General features: G+C 39.3%; 1 protein-coding gene across 5 annotated transcripts in view; it reads right to left on the bottom strand.

Annotated features, from left to right (window-relative positions):
• Positions 1-20669, bottom strand: part of SUV39H2 (SUV39H2 histone lysine methyltransferase) — a 29836-nt gene extending 9167 nt beyond the window's left edge. For 2 of the 5 annotated variants that reach the window (XM_019738305.2, XM_074324788.1), the window contains exons 1-2: positions 20398-20669; positions 17722-17867 (exon numbers count right to left, since the gene is read on the bottom strand). In XM_019738305.2, the coding sequence (XP_019593864.1) occupies positions 17722-17867; positions 20398-20428 (177 nt within the window). In that variant the 5' untranslated portion in view covers positions 20429-20669. Of the gene's footprint in view, positions 1-9110; positions 9185-17721; positions 17868-20397 lie in introns of those variants that run through there. The other 3 variants (XM_019738303.2, XM_019738304.2, XM_074324789.1) reach the window with 3 other exon arrangements.
• Positions 20670-21004: the final 335 nt, after the last annotated feature.

Here is a 21004-nt window from a genome sequence, read left to right as displayed (position 1 = left end):
TGCACAAAAACTGTACTTCCGTAGAAATATACCGTGTTTCCCTGAAAATAAGACCTACCCGGACAATCAACTCTAATGCATCTTTTGGAGCAAAAATTAATATTAAGACCCGGTATTACATTATATATTGTTATATTATTCCCTGTCTTATAGTAAAATAAGACCGGGTCTTATATTAATTTTTGCTCTAAAAGATGCATTAGAGCTGATTGTCCAGCTAGGTCTTATTTTTGGGGAAAATTGTATATTGTGATCCAGGAAAAAAAAAAGCATACACATATATTTGTTAGTCAAATTGGCTCACTAAGATGGAACATGGATTTCCCCCTCTTGTCAGGTAACTACTACAATTTGGGACTGTTGTTAGCAGCTATCTGCTCAACAACGAGATCCATTCGGCAGTATCTAACATGTCTATTCCTTTAATTACAAAAGTTGTTAATTAAAAAAAAATTAAATCGCTTCTTTTTTAATGCTCGTTTGTCCTACTGTAGCTCTGGGTTAAACCAAAAGTTGCCAGCAAATAATGAAAGAAACACTGGCTTCAAGTTAGATGATTAAATCATATTCCGCAAAACTAAAAACACTATAGCACTGAAGTTTGCTTCCAAAATAATGTATTGACTAATGATGAGTCACTTACAGTTTTAGTGACTAAGTTTTGTATTTAATCACATTGGTATCTACTTAATTTATGAATGGTAAACTGCTTATAAAACATGAGTGCCTTTGACAAAATAGAATATAGAAATATTAGTAATATTTTTTTACTTTGTAGACTTCTGCCTTTTATTTTATACCCATGTTACTTTTAAAATCCAAAAAAGATATTTACATTTTGAAATATAAAATAATTTTAAACAGAAAAAACACTTTGACTTAAGCTAATTCAATACCCTAAAATTCCAAATAAAAGCCAAAAAATTCATAAGCCTCATATGTTATGTATTGTATTCTGATATGCGATCAACTCTTGATTACCCATAGAAATGGAACAGTCATAAAAATGACCCATACATAAATTACTCCTGTATAACTTGAAATGCATCATATGATTTTTTTTCTTAAAGACATTTTCCCCCACTATGTTTGCCTTAGGTTAAATTCATTCAAATGTTCTAGTATCTATAAGTATAATAATGCAAGTTCGGTCACTAGGGGGTGTAATGAAATGTAAGGTAACACTAGCCTTTAGGATTAAAATCTCATTAAGAAGGCAATAATATGTAAAATAAGTAGCAATGCAAGGTAGTATAATTTTCAATGCCCAAACAAATAAGATAATAAATACCACTAGATATAAAGAGGGAAACAAATCTAGGTGAATCAAAAGGGCACAGAGGAAGTGGAACAAATTTCATGGTGAAAGGCTGATAGGATTTGTTGGGTAGGGAACAGGGCAGGCAGGATGGAAAACAGGAGCAAAAGCCTGGAGCTAAGATTTGCATGAAAGTATCCAGAAAACAGTAAAGAGATGGATTTTGCTAGCTTTCAAGTGCTGATATTGAAGTGAGAGATCAAAGTAATGGCAATGCAAGAGTAAATTTTACATGGCCTTGAACACCTGACTAAGGCATTTAAACTTCAGTATAGGCCAATGGTTTTTACAATTCTTAGAAAACATGGTGTTTCTGGACGGAGCTTCATTAAGTACAAATGCATTAAATTCCATCTTGTTTATCAGGAACAATTTTACTAACCTTCTAACTGCCAAGCCAGTGACTCTTCAGTCCTCATCTGACGACCATTCTCCTTAGGCTCTGATATCATGATTCTCTCTACACTCTTGTTCCTTTTCTGCCTTCTTTGCTGAGACCACTACCCCAGCCCATCACTTAACAATGCAGATACGAAGGGCCCCTTTTCACACTAAACAAGTATTTATCCCTTTTGAGAATCTGAAGAAAGCAATGAACCTGTCCCTAACAAAAGTCACGTCTATAATATTTTGGGTAATTTCAGGAGATTTAGATTCCAAGTTAAGAATGCCTGCTCTAAATGCTCTCCGGGCAACCTCATCACTCCAGTGGTTTTAATTACATGCTGATGACTCCCCAAATTTTATCTGCAACCCAATATATCCTGTAGCCTATCGAATGTCCAACAGGTTCCTAAATCAATCTAACCACATGGAACTTAGCAGCACTGTCCTTCCTATGCAGATTCTTTCTGTTCTGTAGAACCATCAAGAGGAATTTTACCCATCTACCTAGTCACACCAGTCACGATCAGGACCTCAGTCTTGATTCTTTCTTCTCCTCAAACTAATCCATCAACAAGTTTCTTTAGATACTTGTTCCTGTCTATCTCTACTACCTACAGTTACTTCAGGCCTTCAGTTCTTGCCTGCATTATTACATTCATTTCCTTACTGGTTTCCCTGCCTCTTGACTGACAACACTTTAATCTACCCATTTAAAGTGTAGAATTTTCTTATAAAAACAAACATCTACCATACCAGTCATTCTGGTATTCTCTTGCTTAAACATTTTAATGGCTTCCCTACTGCCTAAGGAATTAAATTCATACTTCCTATTTTAAACAAAGACCATTCCTGATTGGGTCCCCGATACCTCATGGCTTAATCTTCCATTATGACCCAATTTACACACCACCCTTTGGCCATGCTGAACCACTGTTCGTACTTGAACGTGAGGGGCTTTTTCAAACTTCTTGGTGGCTTCCTTCACAAAGTTCTCTTTAATTAGAATGGCCTCTCCCATTGGCCTAATGAACAGTTGCTTATTTCAGTCTCGTCTTTTATATGTAGAAAAACCTACTTATCTTTAACTCAGCTCAAATGTCATCTCTTCGATGAAGTCTTGCCTGCCTCTCTTGCTCAAGGACTGTTCACTGCCGTGTTACCATTTCTAATCTAAACTGAAAGCCATTTGTAGGAAGGAATGGAATTCCTTTGTAGCCCCAGAACCAAGCACAATTCCCTACTACATCTTAGGCTTTGACTAAATATTTCTGAATGTGTAACAAAAAATACGACTAGCTACACGTATGTTATATAAAAATGACAACAGTAATTATATGAATCCTTAAAAGAAATACAAGCTGTTAAACTTAACTTGGAGATAGTAATTCATGGTTTTTCTATATTTGTTCTATCATCTACTGTCCATAACCAATAAATGGTAGCAAAGCACAACGTTAAAAGTACATATATGAGAGGATTAAAAAGACAACAAAAATATCTACCTTTCCATGAGCTAATTTAAAAATAATGCTCATATTCAGTATTAGTGGGAGAACAGCCTGAGAACACCAGTGTTCCATGGAAGTGCAGTTTGGCAACTATATGGCCAACGAAAGTCACTGGCTTTGCATGCCAGTAATTGACAGAGAGCAGAAATTGTAAGACCTGGGTTAGAGGCCCCCGACTGGCACAAATGAGTAACATGATCCAGGAGAAGACCTTTCTTGGAGCTGATTCTTGATCTCTAAAATTTGAGTTTTATCTAACGATTCATATGTTATCTGGTTCTTAATAAACGACTCTAAGTGCAATCAATCCTTTAGTAGGAACATAAATCTATTGTTAGATGTGGAATAGTCTGTTGGCACGTGCCATGCAGTACAGTGGTGGTTCTAGAGACACAGATTTATTTTCCAGAAGGCAAAGCTTTGGGTACTACTTCTTTCTTAGTATTCGCTTCCTGAAGGAGACGCCCCATCAATGTGCATGGAAGTTCTGCTTCTTCACTGATGAGCTAAGCACCCATGGTTTTGTCAGAAAGTTTTCTGTATGAAGGGGTGACATGGCAAGAACATGGCACAGAAAAGTCACATAGGATTAACTACCTCAAGTTAATCCTTTAAGTTCAACTAGACCCAACATGAACTCTAAGGGTAACCATCCTGTTCCCGTTAGCATTCTTCCCATTTCCCAAGGTAGCTACGTCAGACCTCCTCACTTTGCTCCGGGTCCCTCCCACTACCTCCCCTTATTTTCAGTAGCGCCTCACCTTTGTTCCCGATGCAGAGAGACAACAGAAACCAGGCATGAATCCCCTGAATCTCCACCCTTCCATGGACATGTAACGAGAGAAGGTGGATGCAGATACAACAGAAGGGATGTACTTCCTCCATCAGTTATCACTCCTCTCCCGTCTCTTCAGTTTCTCCCTCTCTACTGCTTCTCACTAGCATTTACACATCCCTCATTTTTAAAAGTAAAATTACACAAAACCTCCTTTGAGATATAAATACTTCCATGTGTAAGGGATCTCTAAAAGATATGATAAATTACTATACGTTGAGAGACTGGAGACGAAGATCAGAGGTGTGGAAGATTTCTTTTCAGTATAAGGCCTTTTATAACTTTCAATTTGAAAAATCACATGCATATATTACCTACTCAGATTTTGTTAAATAAAAATTTTAAATTATAAACACCCTTACATCTTACATCGCCCTTTCTCTTCTTTCTTCAAAGCTAGAATTCTTGAAAGGGTTGTCCGTACTACTTGATTCTTACTTTCTCACCTCCAATTGATTCTTTAATTCCTTCTATTTTGGTTTCTTCTATCCACGCCACAGAAACTGCTCTAAGGGCATCAGTGAACCTTCCACTGCTCAATCCAATGGGTGCTTTACAGTTATTCCTTGACCCGCTGGTCACTCCTCTACTTTGCTGACACTCTCTCTTCCTTAGGCTTCCATGATTTACTCTTTTGGTTTTCTTACCTTACCAGTTTGTCTCAGTCTTTGACAGTTCTTCCTGTGAGTTCTCCTTCCTATTCCTCAGTCTTTGTTTTTCTCTTCTCATACTTTCCTTTGCTTAGATTACTACAATAGCCTACTACAATAGCCTCTTACCACTTTCAGTTCATTCATGTCACAGCGACTAGCGTAATACGAGTATTTTCAACACATCCATCTTATCATGTCACTTTCCTGCTCAAAACGACTAAATGTTTCCCGATGGCTTTTAAGATCAAGTCCAAAATTCTCTTCTTGGTCTATAAGGAGCTGCACTTTCTGGGTTCTACCCATTTTTCCAGCCTCATTTCAATCCCTCTTGCTGACTATGTTCTTCCACTCACACTTTCTATTCCCTGAAGAAGTCAGGCTCTCTTTTGCCTGAAGACCCTTCTCTACTTACCTTTTCATCTTTGAGTACTAAGTTTAAACACCAGTTCCTCACGGAGGGTTAAGTTAGATCCTTCTGGTATATTAGCACTTACATCAACTATAATGAAGTACTTTGTACAGTAACGTTTAAGGTGTTTCTACCCTCACTAAAAGAGGTGCTCCATGATATCATGGACCATACCTCTGCGTCATTCATTGCTGACATCCCTAGAGTCTGGCATACGTTGTGGCAGATGGCCAATACGTATCTGTTGAGTTAATGAATGGGTAACTGTATCCATCCCCAGGGCTTCAATGGCTCTTTTTGCCAATTACTTCAAGACCTATGTTTCCAGTTAGTTCTCTCTTGATTAGCGCCACATTTCCAACTATCTACTGGTCATCTCACACTTGCATGTTCCCAGCCTTCTTCTCCAAACCTAATCTGGTCCTCCTACATCGTAGGTCTTGGTGAAGTCATCTTACCTACACTACTGCAGGCCAGAAACCAGGTTTTCCCAGATGTGGATCCCTCACGACCAAATCCCCACCGACCCCATCATCACTAAACCACAGTTGGAAATCTTACAGCCTGATAATTAAAATAAATAAACAAACAAAAACAAACAAAAAAGAAGCCACCTATTTCTCTTCATCTCCACTGTTAACATGTTAGTTAGTCCAAGCACCATCATTTCTTGCCTAGATTATTTCAACAGCCTTTTAGAATGTTTAGGTTATGCACGTGTCATTCTCCACTCTGACAACCCACTTTCCTTCTTACAGAGAAAATTCTCTGAATTACATACCTGATTGTAGCACTTTTTTTCAGAACCTTCCAAATGACTCCCCACTGCTGTAGAATGGCTGAGAAAGTTCCTTTACTCATCTCTCATTCTTTCCCACTCCCATCCTACCACTTTATTCTCTATACTAAAGCCATAATGAATTATAATACTTGTCTTTTCAGGCCCTGTTGGATTATCACCTCTTCTGAGAAGCTTTCTGTGACCTGGCCTATGTGTACCTCCCAGATCTTGTAATAATATCTACAATAGCACTTACTGTACAATATTGTAATGGATGATTTACTTGCAAGTCTTTCTCACTAGGCTGTGAGTTCCTTAAGGTGGGGGACAGTTTCTTATTAATCTTTAATTTTTCCAGTGCCTAATGTACTACCTGATACAGCGAAGAAACTCCCTTATTTTTTGAGTGAGATTATAGAAAGAAGAAACAGTATTAGTCAGTCAATGGACCGCTGCTATAATTTAAACATGAAGGTCTAGTCTAACAATGATTGCAAGGACTGGAAAAATCACTAAGGCAAAAGCCAATTCAATTCATTAACCATTAAATACCCATCATGTACTAGGAACTACAGTTAGCCATAGTCCTGGACCTCAAATGGCTGACAATTTAGCAGAGTTAGGAAACAAGTTCTAGAATAATGACAAAAACAGTCCTGTGTAAGTCCTGAACATAAAGCAATTAATTTTGCTGAAGATGGTGAAGGGAAGAAGGCTCTATAATAGGTGTTAACCTTTCAACTGAATCTTGCAGGCTAAGTAGGGTTTGCTGAGGAGAGACTGGAAACAATAGTATTCCAAAGAGGGAACTGGATGAGAAAAGCAAAAGGGCACAAAAGTGCATGATGCGTTCAAGGAATTAGAATATAAGCTATGCCTGTTTTTAAGCTATGCTCCCAATGCTTAGAAGAGTACCCACCTCATAGTAGGTACTCAGTAAATCTTAGCTTAATGAAAGAATTTACAAGTATTTCAATGTGGATAAGAAGTAGGATACGTAACAAGAAATGAAGCTAGAAAGATGGTTGGTGGCCAGATGATAATGAATCTTAGTCCAAAGGGTCTCACTTTAGACTGGTAGACAACAGGGAGCCATTAAAAGGTCTAAAGCAAGGCTGTAATGCAACCAGAGCTGTGTTTCAGAAACAACTGTAATGGCTTGGAGGAAGAAGTATTGAGACTAATAGTGTCTCTTATGAACTAAATGAAGGGGAACATACAAGAAAAGGATAGGGTCATCACATTTTTCACCTGCTGTGTGTGTGTTTGTGTGTGTGTGTGTGTGTGTGAGAGAGAGAGAGAGAGAGAGAGAGAGAGAGAGAGAAAGAGAGATATGTTGAAGTTATACTGGTTTATGGATTAAACAATATGGACTTCTGGTCAAGATGGAGAAGTAGGTAAATATGCTCACCTCCTCCCACAACCACATCAAAATCACAACTAAATTACAGAACAAACATCACTGAGAACCACCTGAGACTAGCGGAACATAAGTCCTATAACTAAGGATATAAAGAAGTCACGGGGCGGCTGGATGGCTCAGTTGGTTAGAGCGTGAGCTCTGAACAACAGGGTTGCTGATTCGATTCCCACATAGGCCAGTGAGCTGCGCCCTCTGCAACTAGATTGAAGACAACGAGCTGCCGCTGAGCTTCCGGAGGAGCAGCCGGATGGCTCAGTTGGTTAGAGCCTGAGCTCTCAACAACAAGGTTGTCAGTTCAATTCCCACATGGGATGGTGGGCTGTGCCCCCTGCAACTAAAGATTGAGGACAGTGTGGACTTGGAGCTGAGCTGCACCCTGGAGAAACACACTGTTCCCCAGTATTCCCCAATAAAGTTAAAAAAAAAAAAATGAAGTCATGATGACACTTATGACAGTGGTAGGAGGGGTTGGGACAGGTCCCACACCTATGGTATGGCAATTAAGAATCAGGAGGAATATCTCAGCTGTGGAGGTTGCCCCTGAGAAGACAGGGGTCCCAGGCCCACATCTAGCTCCCCAATCCAGAGCACCAGTGCTGGGAAGGAGTCCCAACAACATCTGGCTTTGAAAACCAGTGGGGATTGTGTCTGAGATGGAGAGCTGCTGGACTCCAAGGTATCCTTTCTGAGACTCACTCACTCAGAAACTCACTCGATCTGGGCTCCAGTGCAGGGACAGCAGCTCAAAGAGTTTCAGGAAGAAACCGGGAGAAACTGAACTGACTGGCTTCAGGGCGAGGGCTAGAGGAACAGGGGTTGGGGCAGTTCTCTCCAGGAATGGAAGGGCTGGTAGGTGCCATTGCTCCTTTGTTGAGTCTTCCCCTGACCTAGCCAGCAGGAGCAAGAGGGCACCAAATCTGAGCTCTCCATTAACCCAGCTAACACTGTTCACCCCACTCTGGTAATTCCCTGGCACCCCGCCCCACCCATCTCACATGCCAGGCCCGAGCCACTTCTAGCGGCTTTTCCACACAAGCAGTTTGATTTGGCTCACACTGTGGACATTCCTAAAATCTCTCACAGGTCCACAAACCCCAAACAAGCATCAGCTGGCTTTGGCATGCCCTGTACCCCTTCAGAAGTGGCACCAAGCCCGGCACAAGTGGCCACCAGTCACAACTTGCATTGTAAATCCCACCAGGTGGCCCCAAGCCTGGCGTAACTTGTGGCCTGTATTAGCCTGGAATGTAGTTACAACTAAGTGGTTACAAACTTGGCACAAGAGGCAGCTAGCCTCAGCTTACATCGTGGTGTCACAAAAGGGTCCCAACATGGTACTCATGGCAGCTGGCTGCAGTTCCCAGTACACTCTTTCCCAAGTACCTGCAAGCACAGCACAAGTGGCAACCAACTGCAGATCACTTTGTAGCTCCCACTAGGCGGCCTCAAGACAGGCAGAAATGGCGGCTAATCTTGGCCTGCATCAGAGCCCCTCCCAAGAGCCTCCAGAACCAACACACACGGTGGCTGCCCTCAGAATATACCAGAGCACCACCCAACCACCTCCACAAACAACATACCCAAAGGGTGGACTTGGCTGTCACCAGTGCCCCACTAAAGCAAATCCTGCTCTGTAGGGTAGTCCCTGCAGAACAGCTTGTCTGCTGCAGTCATCGCATCCCTCACAGCCATTCAGCCTGAGAGTCAATCCCATCCCCCAAAGTGCCAACAGCAATCAAAGCCCAACTAGAACAGGAGGGAACACACAACCCATGTTAGGAATACTCCTGAAGTACCTGGCTCAGGTGAACAGGAGACTATGCCACTGGGCCTCATAAGGCCACTCTGCCAAGACTGGGAGACATAGCAGATCCACCTAATACACAGAAAAAAATACATGGAGTCAGCCACAATGAGGAGACAAAGAAATATGTCCCAAATGAAAGAGCGGGACAAAACTCCAGAAAAAGAACTAAACAAAATGGAGATAGGCAATCTACCAGATTAAAACACTGGTTATAAGGATGCCCCTAATAAAATTAGGGGAAAAATAGATGAACTCAGTGAGAACCTCAACAAAAAGATAGAAACCATAAAAAAGAACTAGTCAGAAAGAATACATTAGAGGGAATCAACAGCAGATCAGAGGAAGCAGAGAACCAAATCAGTGATCTGGACGACAAGGGAGCAGAAAATACCCAATAAGAACAGCAAAAATAAACAAAAAATAAAAATGAAGATAGTTTAAGGGACCTCTGGGACAATATCAAGCATAACATTCACATCATAGGGGTACCAGAAGGAGAAGAGAGAGAGAGCGACCAAGGAATTGAAAACCTATTTGAAGAAATAATGACTGAAAACTTCCCTAACCTGGTAAAGGAAAGAGACATACAAGTCAAGGAAGTGCAGAGAGTCCCAAAGATGAACCCAAAGAGGCCCACACCAAGACACATCATAATTAACATGCCAAAGGTTAAAGATAAAGAGAGAATCTTAAAAGCAGCAAGTTAGTTATACGTACAAGGGAGCTCCCATAATACTATTGTTGATTTTTTTAACAGAAACTTTACAGGCCAGAAAGTACTGGCACAAAATATTCAAAGTGATGAAAAACAAGGACTACAACCAAGATTACTCTACCCAGTAAGGTTACCATTTAGAATTGAAAGACAGATAAAGAGTTTCCCAGACAAGAAAAGGCTAAAGGAGTTCATCACAACTAAAGCAGTATTACATGAAATGTTGAAGGGACTTTCAGTAGAAATGACAAAAAATATGAATATAAAAATATAGGGAAGAAAAAAATGCTCACTGCCACAGGGAAACACTTAGTAAGAGCAGTGGCTCAACCAACTATAAAGGCAATACAAAGGTTAAAAATAGGAAGATCATGTGTAATTACAACAATTAATTAAGGTATATGCACATGTGCACGAAAGTAAAAAATAATGACCACAATGTAAATGTGGAGATTGAGAATAGAAATTGTGATTTTAAAATGTGTTCAAACTTAACTGTCAACTTAAAATAGACTCTAATAAACATAGCTTAGTATACACAGAGTGCCCCCAAAATGTATACACATTTTAAGATAGGAAAAAATTGTATTAAAATTGTAATATTCAATATATACTGATAACAAAAGATGAATACAAGTCATGTTTGACTTCTGCAATTACAAGAGGTGCTCAAAATGGTTACCATCAGTGTAATTTTAACATGGTTCTTTCCTTTCTTAAAATGTGTGTACATTTTTTTGGCACTCTCTGTATGAAGCACATGGTAACCACAAACCAAAAATATACAATATACAAGAAATAAAGAGAAAGGAATCCAAACAAAATACTATACAAAGTCATCAACATAGAAGACAAGAGAGCAAGAGAATGAAAAAGGAACAGAGAAGAGCTACAAAAACAATCAGAAAACAATAAACTGGCAGTAACTACATATCTCCCGATAATTACTTTAAATATAAATGGACTAAATGCTCCAATGAAAAGACACAGGATGACTGAGTGGATGAAAAACAAGACCTATACGTATGCTATGTACAAGACACCCACTTCACACATTGAAAAGACACACACAGACTATAAGTAAAGGGGTGGAAAAAGGTATTTCCTGCAAATGCAACAACAACAACAAAAATCCGGGGTAGCAATACTTATATTAGACAAAATAGACTTTAAAATAAGTGCTGTAACAAGAGACAAAGAAAGGCATTTCATAATGAAAAAGGGATCAATCCAACAAGAGGCTATAACTCTCGTAAACATCTATATACCCAATGTAGGAGCACCTAAATATAAAGCAAATATTGATGGACATAAAGGGAGAGAATGACAGTAATACAGTCACAGTAGGGGATGTAACACCCCATTGACATTAATGGATAGATCATCCAGACAGAAAATCAACAAGGATACAGTGGCTTTAAATGACACATTAGGCCAGATGGACTTAATTGTTATTTTTAGGGCATTTAACCCAAAAGCAGCAGAATATACACTCTTTTCAAGTACTCATTAAATATTTTCAAGTATAGGCCACGTGTAAGGACAAGTCTCAATAAATTTAAATAGACTGAAATCATATGAAGCAATTTCGAATGGTATGAAACTAGAAATCAATTACAAGATAAAAACTGAAGAAAAACACTAAACACGTAGAGGTTAAATAACATGCTACTAAATATGAATGAGTTAACAATGAGATCAACAAAGAAATCAAAAGATACCTTGAGACAAATGAAAACACAACAACCTAAAACCTATGGGACACAGCCAAAGCAGTTCTAAGAGGGAAATTTATAGCAATGCAGGCCTACCTTAAGAAACCATAAAAATCTCAAATAATCTAACCTTACACTTAAAGGAACCAGAAAAAGAACAAAGCCCAAAGTGAACAGAAAGAAATAATAAAGATCAGAGGAAATAATGAAACAGAGTCTAAAAAAACAATAGAAACGATCAATGAAAACAAGAGCTGGTTCTTTGAAAAGATAAACAAAATTGATGACCATTACGTCAGACTCATTAAGAAAAAAACTCATTAAGAAAAAAAAGGGCCCAAATAAAAAAATCAGAAATGCAAGAGAAGTGACAACCAACACCACAGAACTACAAAGGATTATCAGGAAATACTATGAATAATTATATGACAATAAATGACAACCTGAAAGAAATGAATAAACTCCTAGAAACATACAATCTTCCAAGGCTCAATCAGGAAGAAACAGAAAATCTGAACCAACTGGTAACTATCTATTAAACCATTAGTAATCAAAAAACTCCCAACAAACAAAAGTCCTGGAACTGATGGCTTCACAGGTGAATTTTACCAAACAGTCAAAGAAAAATACATAACCTTCTCAAACTATTCCCAAAACCTGAAGACGAGAGAAGGCTCCCAAACTTATTTTATGAGGCCAGGGTTTTACACTGATACCAAAACCAGACAAAGAAACTACAAGAAAGAAAAGTATAGGGCAATATCCCCAATGAACGTAGATGCAAAAAAAACCTCAATAAAATATTACCAAACCGAATTCAGCAATGCATTAAAAAGATCATACACCACAATCAAATGGATTCCTGGGATGCAAGGCTGGTTCAATATCCGCAAATCAGTTAACGTGATACACCACATAAACAAAATGAAGGATAAAAATCATGATTATGTCAATAGACGCAGAAAAAGCATTTGACACCATTCAACATCCATTTATGACAAAAACTCTCAGCAAAGTGAGGATAGAAGGAACATATCTCTACATAATAAAGGCCATATATGACAAACCTATAGGTAACATCATATTCAACAGTGAAGGGCTGTAAGCTTTTTCTTTAAGATCAGGAACAAGACAAGGATGTCCACTTTCACCACTTTTATTCAACATAGTACTGGGAGTCCTAGCCACAGCAATCCAACAAGAAACAGAAACAAAAGGCACTTGAATTGGAAAGAAAGAAATACAACTATCATTATTTGCAGATGACAAGATACTGTATATAGAGAACCCTAAAGAATACATAAAAAAAACTATTAGAACAAATGAATTCAGTAAAGTAGCAGTATACAAAATATTTAAAAATTGGTTGCATTTTTATACACCAAAATAATGAACTATCAGATAAAAAAAGAAAACAATCCCATTTACAATTGCATCAAAAAGAACAAAGTACCTAGGAATAAATTTAACCAAATAGAAAAAGCCCTGTACTTGGTAAAACTGTAAGACACTGAAGAAAGAAACTAAAGATACAAACAAATGGAAGTATATACTGTGCTCATGGATAGGAAGAATTAACATCACTAAAATGTCCATACTACCCAAAGCAATCCCCATCAGAAAAAATGGTGGCATTTTTCACAGAACTAGAACAAATAATCCTAAAATTTATATGGAACCACAGAAGACTTGAATAGCCAAAGTAATCTTGAGAAAGATGAACAAAATTGGAGGTATCAGACTACGTGATATCAAACTATACTACAAGACTGTAGTAATCAAAACATCATGGTACTAGCATAAAGGCAGATACATAGATCAATGGAACAGAATAGAGAATCCAGAAATAAACCCATGCCTATGTGGTCAATTAATCTATAACCAAGGAGGTGAAAATATACAATGGGGTAAAGCCAGTCTCTTCAACAAATATCATGTTTGGACAGCTGGACAGATACGTGCAAAATAATGAAATTGGATCACTTACACAATATACAAGAATAAACTCAAAATGGATTACCGATTTAAATGTAAGTCCTGAAACCAGAAAACTCCTAGAAGAAAACAGAGGAGATAAACTCTTTGACATTGCTCTTAGTAATATTTTTTTGGATATGTCTCCTCAGGCAAAGGAACTAAAAAAAAAAAACAAATGGGACTACATCAAACCAAAGAGTTTCTGCACAGCATAAAACCATCAACAAAACAAAAAGAGAACCAACTGAATGGGAGAAGGTATTCTCCAATGATACATCCAATAAAGGGTAAATGTTCAACAAAATATATAAGGAACTCATACAGCTTAACATCAAAACAACAACCTAATTTAAAAATGGGCAGAGGACAGTTATGCTAAGTGAAATAAGTCAGACAGAGAAAGACAAATCCCATATGATTTCACTTATATGTGGAATCTGAAGAACAAAATAAACAAAACAAACAAACTCATACATGCAGAAAAACTGATGGTTGCCAGATGGGACGGGGGTTGGGAGGGTGGGTGAAAAGGTGAAGGGATTAAGATGTGAAAATTACCAGTTATAAAAACAGTCACGGGTATGTCAAGTACAGCATAGGGAATATAGTCAATAATATGGTAATGACTGGATGCTGTCAGACGGGCACTAAACTTATTGGGGGGAATCACATCATAAGTTGTATAAATGTCCTCTCACTATGTTGTACACCTGAAACTAATATTGTATGCCAACTGTAGTTGAAAAATCAATTGATCAATCGATCACTCATTAGGCAGGAGAAGAAATGGAATGTTGAGGAAACAGGTCAGTGTGCACAATAAGGTCCCTTATTCCAAACAAGAAACCAGGACTGATGAGAAGGATGAAAGAGAATCTAAATGGCCAACACTATCCAAAACCAAACTACAACACTCAGAATTCTGTGTAAGAAACAATGTTGGTAGCTCCTCAAATGTAAGCACAGACCCCTAGGTAACTAACTCTATCTGTGAAAGTATAACCGAAATGAACAGGAAAAGACAAATACAGAAAAAGAATACAATCTGATGACCTATTAAATTTAGAGGGTAAGAAAGAAGGCAGAAGTATGCAATTATAAGGTCAGTTAACTGTATTAGGATTTTGTTAACCTAGACAGGGAACATGAGATCAGGATTCAGATTTGAGGAAGGAAAATAGGTGCAGTTTTAAATATACTGAATGTGGGTACCTGTAGCGTGTCCAGTTTGAAATGAAGGCCAGAAAGAGGTTGATGCCTCACAAAGATTTGGGAGTCATGAGCCAAATAGATGTAAGTAGAAACTGTTGGGAGAGAGGTCATCTACATCTTCAAGGTAAGAAGAAGGCCAAGGATAAAGCTTTGGAGATTATCTACATTTCAGAGGTAGGACAGACAGTAAAGAAGACTCAAAAAGAACAGTTAAGAAAAACAAGAGGAAAAAAGGAGTGGAAATAGAGGTAATAATAACGACAGTGAACACTTCTATAGTTCAAAAAGCACAGATGTGTCTTTTGTAAGCATTTTATCTATATCAACTTTTTTAATGCTAATAGTAACCCCATAAGATGGATATTATAACCATCCTCATTTCTTAGGTATAGAAACAAAGACATAGAGGCTAAGTAATTTACTGATTGTTACACAACGAAAATGGTACAGCCAGAATTTGAACCTAGACAGTCTCTCCATTGATAAAAGAATTTCAAAGAAAGGGTAGCCAACAGTGTTAGATGTTGCAAAGAAGTAGAGTTAGATTTGAAGTCCACAAAGTTGGCCATTAGGTCACTGATAGGGACATAAATCAGAATAAAGTGGGTTAAAAAGTTCATGGTAAGTGAAAATGCAACCCACAAAAGAAAATTTTTGCAAGATGTATATCTGATAAGGGATCACCTAGAATATATAAAGCTATTACAACTCAGTAATAAAAAGACAAACAACCCAACTTTAAAAAATGGGCAAAGAATCTGAATACAAGTTCTCCAAAAATATAAAAATGGCTAATAAGCACATGAAAAGATGTTCAGTATCATTAGCCATAAGAGAAATGCAAATCAGAATCACAATCAGATACCACTAAACACATACTAGACAGCTATAACCAAAAAGTCAGATAATAAAAAGTGTTGGTGAAGATGTACAGAAACTGAAACCCACATACACTGTAAGTGGGAATGTAAAATGGTGCTGTCGCTTTGGAAAAGTTTGGCAGTTCCTCGAATGGTTAAACACAGAGATATCACATGACCCAGCAATTCAACTCCTAGGTATATACAAGAGAAATGAAAACGTGTCTACACAAAAACTTGTACGTGAATGTTCATAACAGCATTATTTATAATAGCCCCCAAACACACATAACCCAAATGTCTGTCAAGTGATGAATGAAGTAAATGTGATATAGCCATACAATGGAATATTTGGCAATAAAGAGTAAAAAAGTATTGATACGTGCTACAACATGGATGAACTTTGAAAACACTATGGTAAGTGAAAGAAGCCAATCACAAAGCACTACATACATATTGTATGATTCCATTTCTATGAAATGTCCAAATAGGCAAATCTACAGAGATAGAAAGCAGATTAGTGATTGCCTAGAACTCGGGGTGGGGGGAATGCAGAGCTTTGGGAAGTGATGGCTAAGAAGTGTGGGGTTTCTTTTTGGGGTAATGAAAACGTGCGCCCATCAGCACAATCAACTTTAGAATAACTCAGAGAGTATACTAAAAGCTTTGAATTATACTTTAAATTGGTGAATTGTATGGCATGTGTATTATATTTCAATAAAGCTGTTTTTAAAAGTTAATGGGAAATGAAATGGAAGGAAAACAACAGGAAATGCATGAGTGGGGAGGCAAGGTCAAAGGAAGATTTTTGAAAAGTTAGGGAAGATATGAGTAGGTTTATCAACTGAGATAAATCAGTGGAAAAACAGAGCTTGATACAAAAACGACATCAAGTAAAGCCCTAAAAGGGACGGATAGGAACAAAAAAGAAAAATGGTGACACCTCTGAAAGTAGGAATGAGCAAAGATACACATATTGGTGCGAAGGTAAGTTGAGAGTTCATACTTGAGGGATCCTATTTTTCACTGAGATAGAAAAGGTCTGCAGCTGAGTAAGAGAAGTCCAGAAAAGTAGTAAAAATTGGGAGAACTGACAAGAATGGGAAAAGAAAGCAAAGAATAAAAAGTTTGTCCAGTAGAATTGAGCAGTGTGAGAACAGAAATAAGCTTTAACAGAGCCAATGGGCCCCACAGGATACCTTCAGCTAGACTGAGCAACCAGAGTTTATAAACTCAGATGACAGGTGATTGGGCTCTTTCAGGGTTGAAAGTTGCGAAGAGTGTAGGTAAAATGCTTGATCATAAAATCCCACTGAAGGAGGAAGGCAGTGGTACCAAAGGAAGACGGATGTTTCAAAGGAGGAACTACATTTAATGACTGAATTGATATGGAAGCTGAACAAGGAAAAGAATTAAACAAGATTCCTGATTATCTGATACAGCTGACAGACTAGTGACCAAAACAGAGTTCTTGGAGAGGAAGTAGGCTATAGAGAAATGATTACTCAAAAAAATATTGTGAAGTTTAGGATGAAAAATCTTCTTAGAAGAATGTCATTTTTTAAAAGAAATAGGAATAAAGTAAGGCCCAGTAAAGTGACTTTGCTGAAGTCACAAGACACTAAACAAAGGCTAGGAATGACTTTAAAACTCCAGGCCAGTCTTATTACACCACAGAACCTCACTAATATCTGAAGCTGGACATGATGGCAGGGAATACAAATAGTGATACTGCTTGTGGAGATTCAATAACACTAAAATTGGTATGATTTTCTAGGTTCATTTCAGGTGATAGTGGGGAAATATGATTCAGGAACAAAATGAATGACAGAAGCCAATCTGAGGTAAAACATTTGCTCTGGTAATGCACATGGAGATAATCAAGAGTTGGATGTAGAATGATATAAGCACCTTAAAATAGTCTAATGCAAGAACATTTATAGTTCAAAATCCTCTCAATGTTACTTGGCAATATTGATGATAGGACATAAATAATTATGGCTTAGAATTTTAAACATTAAGAAGAGCTTTGCTTATTTTTAAGGTTCTTTTTATCTTACAGAAATATGAAATACTGAAGTCTGATTAGGTCTCTTTTAAGGGGCTAGATATTTGCCTTACCTTTACTACCTTGTAGTCACACAAGTATTCCACCTCATAATTGTTTAGATTCCTTTTGGTGATTCCAATCGATTTACATGTGAGCTTTTCTTTTCTACATAATTCCTGAAGAGTATCAAGTGAAACTAGGCAAGGCACACACCAAGCTACAATAAGAAAATAGAATTCTTTACTAATGAAATAGCTACTAAATTAAAACAAAAAAGGAAAAGGAAAAATTTAAGACCTCTATATCCCCACCCTTCTGCTGGCAAGTTTATAGGACTAAAAATTCATGACAAGAAACCATTTCTGTGTCTTCAAGAAAAAGTTAAGCATTAAAGAACTATTTAGGTAAATTGGTCTTCTTGGGTTTTCTCATGGGTTTCTATCCTACTGCGTTTAACTGATGCCAATTCATTTCTAGTGAGCCACCTAAAAATGTTTCATGTCTGTAAGGTTTCTTAAGATTACATATAGTTGTAAAGGTCAAAGGAGAATGTTTTTGACTTCTCCATTATATTCTACATAGAATATAATTCGCTATTTTAATAAAATGTAGATCTCTAGGACATACTCATTGTTAGAAATTTATCTTAAGTGTATTTTAAAACAATTATAAATAATTTGTTAAAAAGGTAACTTTTCACCATTCTCTTAAATAAGAACTGAAATCTAACTGAAATCTAGTTCTACAGTTACATACTCATACATCATATGTCCTACTTTTCCCACTTTGCAGTCTTGCATGAAATTTTCACTCTACTTATTATTTTGCCCATGCTGCAATGTATCAAGGTAAATGAATAAACCCAAGAGTCATAATAATATAATGGAGAGTATATTGATTTTTGTAATACTCATTTCCTGTACTGTTTTTAAAGCCAAGAATTACAAAACAGAGTATTCAATTTACTTGACCCATATACCAAGCTTGAAGACACACTCATAATCAAACTTACAGAGGCAGCCAGTAACTGCTGCAGATTTTACCCTCAAATTTCTGCAAACAGTATGCTACCATACTGCATATAAAATATGCTAACACAAAGTGATGTTTAGAAATCTGTAACAAACTTGGTTTTATGGCGCGTGTTATGGTAAGCACTAGAGGATCAGAGGTCCTCTGCCCTAGCCTTTGGTAACTTCAGTGAAGTTACTTTGGTAAACTTTCAGTGAAGTTTTCAGAGCTCTGGGTTTCAGGTTCACTGAAAAAAACGTGAGGGTTGGAGTCAACTGGGGTTACCAAACAAAATCTATCAGGAAACTCAAGCTTTACTTGGCAGCTCTTCAAGGTAGTTGTGATAACCGTGTGTTTTGAGGCAATTTACAGAAAACACAGCTGCTCTTACTATATATCCATTCCTCACCCTCAACTCTGAGACTTCATCGTCACAAACCCTGGAAGCATGATTTCCACCCATCCCCACTTCCTACAAAGGACTCATAATTCTAGACCAAGATATCCCCCCCCAAAAAAAAAAAATTGGGGGGAGAGGTTGCTGGTTTTGTAGTGGTGGTTTGGGGGTAGGAGAGCGGTAGAACCGAAATGACCCCCTTAAATCCTTTCCATTAAAAATCTTAAGGATGTTTTGTGTCAAGTGACCCTCCGTATGCTGATCACACGCAAAGGCGGTCTGTCTGCTGTTGCTACTACGTTTAGCTAGTTGAAGTCATAAGAGGATTCAAGACACAACCCCGATGGAAATGCTATTGAGCGTAAAAAACAATGGAACGTAAGAAACTGAAAGCTCTTGGCAACAATTTCGATTATAATAATATAGAAAAATTCATTTTCAAGATTAAACATTTCATTACCACCACAAAAACCTCAGAATAGTTCACACTAACCTCTAGTGGAGGGAAAGTTTGTGGATGAAGAGTTCATAATCTTTGTGGCGAGTAGTAGTATTGGAAAACACCTTTAAATTCTAAAATGCAATGAAAGTTCAGGTCTTTCAAAGCGCGCGCGCGAGAAAAACACACACCCGTTCGGTACCTAATTCTTTGGCGTCCACATAAACAACACGCAAGTTACTGGCGGGTATAAAAATGACCGTAAGCTAAAGGCTACATCCTCAAATACCTACTTAGTTGGATATTCTCCGACAAGGAATTGAACCTCCCAGGGCGGCCGAATTGGATGTATATTCGCTTAGCTCCTTTCTCAGCGGTCATACTGCAGCCCCAATTTCTCTCTTTCCTGATACTGAGGTCACATTTACACTACAGGGTTCTTCCCGCCTCCCAATTACAAAGCCAGCCAGAACACTAAACGACCCGCTCAAACCACCACAAAGGAGTCAAGCCACACGCTCGCCCACGGGAACTCGAGTCGCCCCCGCCACCCCCCCGGGAGTAGAGGGAGCCGCGGCAGGAGCCCAAATGCCTCCACAGGCAGTGGGCGGGGAGCGGCCGCGGGCCCCACGGGACCTCGGCTGGGCAGATCCCGGCGCGCAGGCCAGGGCGCAGGGGTACAATGCGGGGAGCGAGCGGGCCGAGCCGCGAGAAGGTCAGGGAACAGAGAGGGGTGAAGCCCGTGGGGCGCATCTGGGGGCCCAGGTGTCTCCAGGGTGGGAGGCGGCGTCTCGCCTCGTCGCGCTCTGCCTGGCCCGCGCGTCCCGGCCCGCCTCCCGGGCCTGAGGAGTTTGCCTGGAGAACGGGGGGTAGTGAGGGGCGCCGCTCTCCAGCCCTCACCTCCTCGCGTGTTGGCTCCGGCCGCCGCCATCTTGAAGAGCTTTCATTCAAAAAGCCGCGGTCTGTCGGGATATTTCAACTGGCCGGACGCCCCGCCCCTGGCCGGTCCGCGCGGGAGTCGGGGGGCGAGGCTGAGGGGCTGGAAACCGCGAGGCCTGCTGACGTCACCGCAGGCAGACCCCGGACGCAGCAGCGAGCGCGCCTGCGCCCACGTCGCATCCCTGCGCGTGGGTTGGGCGCGAGGCCAGTGGTGAGACGGAATCACGGGCAGGGGCGTGGCGCCCGGCGGAGCGTGGGGGCGGGGCGCGGCGGGGGGCGTTCGACTAGGTTGCAGCCACGTGCCTCAGACTAGCTGGTTTAGCGCCTAATCCAGGGGTACGCCTGTCAATCCTTCCCACACGTTGTTTTACATCGGCGCTACGTGTACATTGTGCACAATTCAAAACGTAGAGCAGAGCTATATGGTGCTTTTGCCTCCCATGCCTGTTTCTCAGCTACCTGAGTCCAACTAACCACTGTTGTTTCCTTCCATGCTACTCCCCTAGATCACAGGCTCTCAAAATTGGCCGCACGTTGGGATCTCTTGGAGGGGTTTTGCTTTTTGGTC

The sequence above is a fragment of the Rhinolophus sinicus genome, linkage group LG02 (assembly GCF_036562045.2).
Source record: "Rhinolophus sinicus isolate RSC01 linkage group LG02, ASM3656204v1, whole genome shotgun sequence".
Classification (NCBI taxonomy): domain Eukaryota; kingdom Metazoa; phylum Chordata; class Mammalia; order Chiroptera; family Rhinolophidae; genus Rhinolophus; species Rhinolophus sinicus.
Note: the sequence above shows the minus strand (reverse complement) of the source record. Positions and strands in the feature narration are given on the sequence as shown.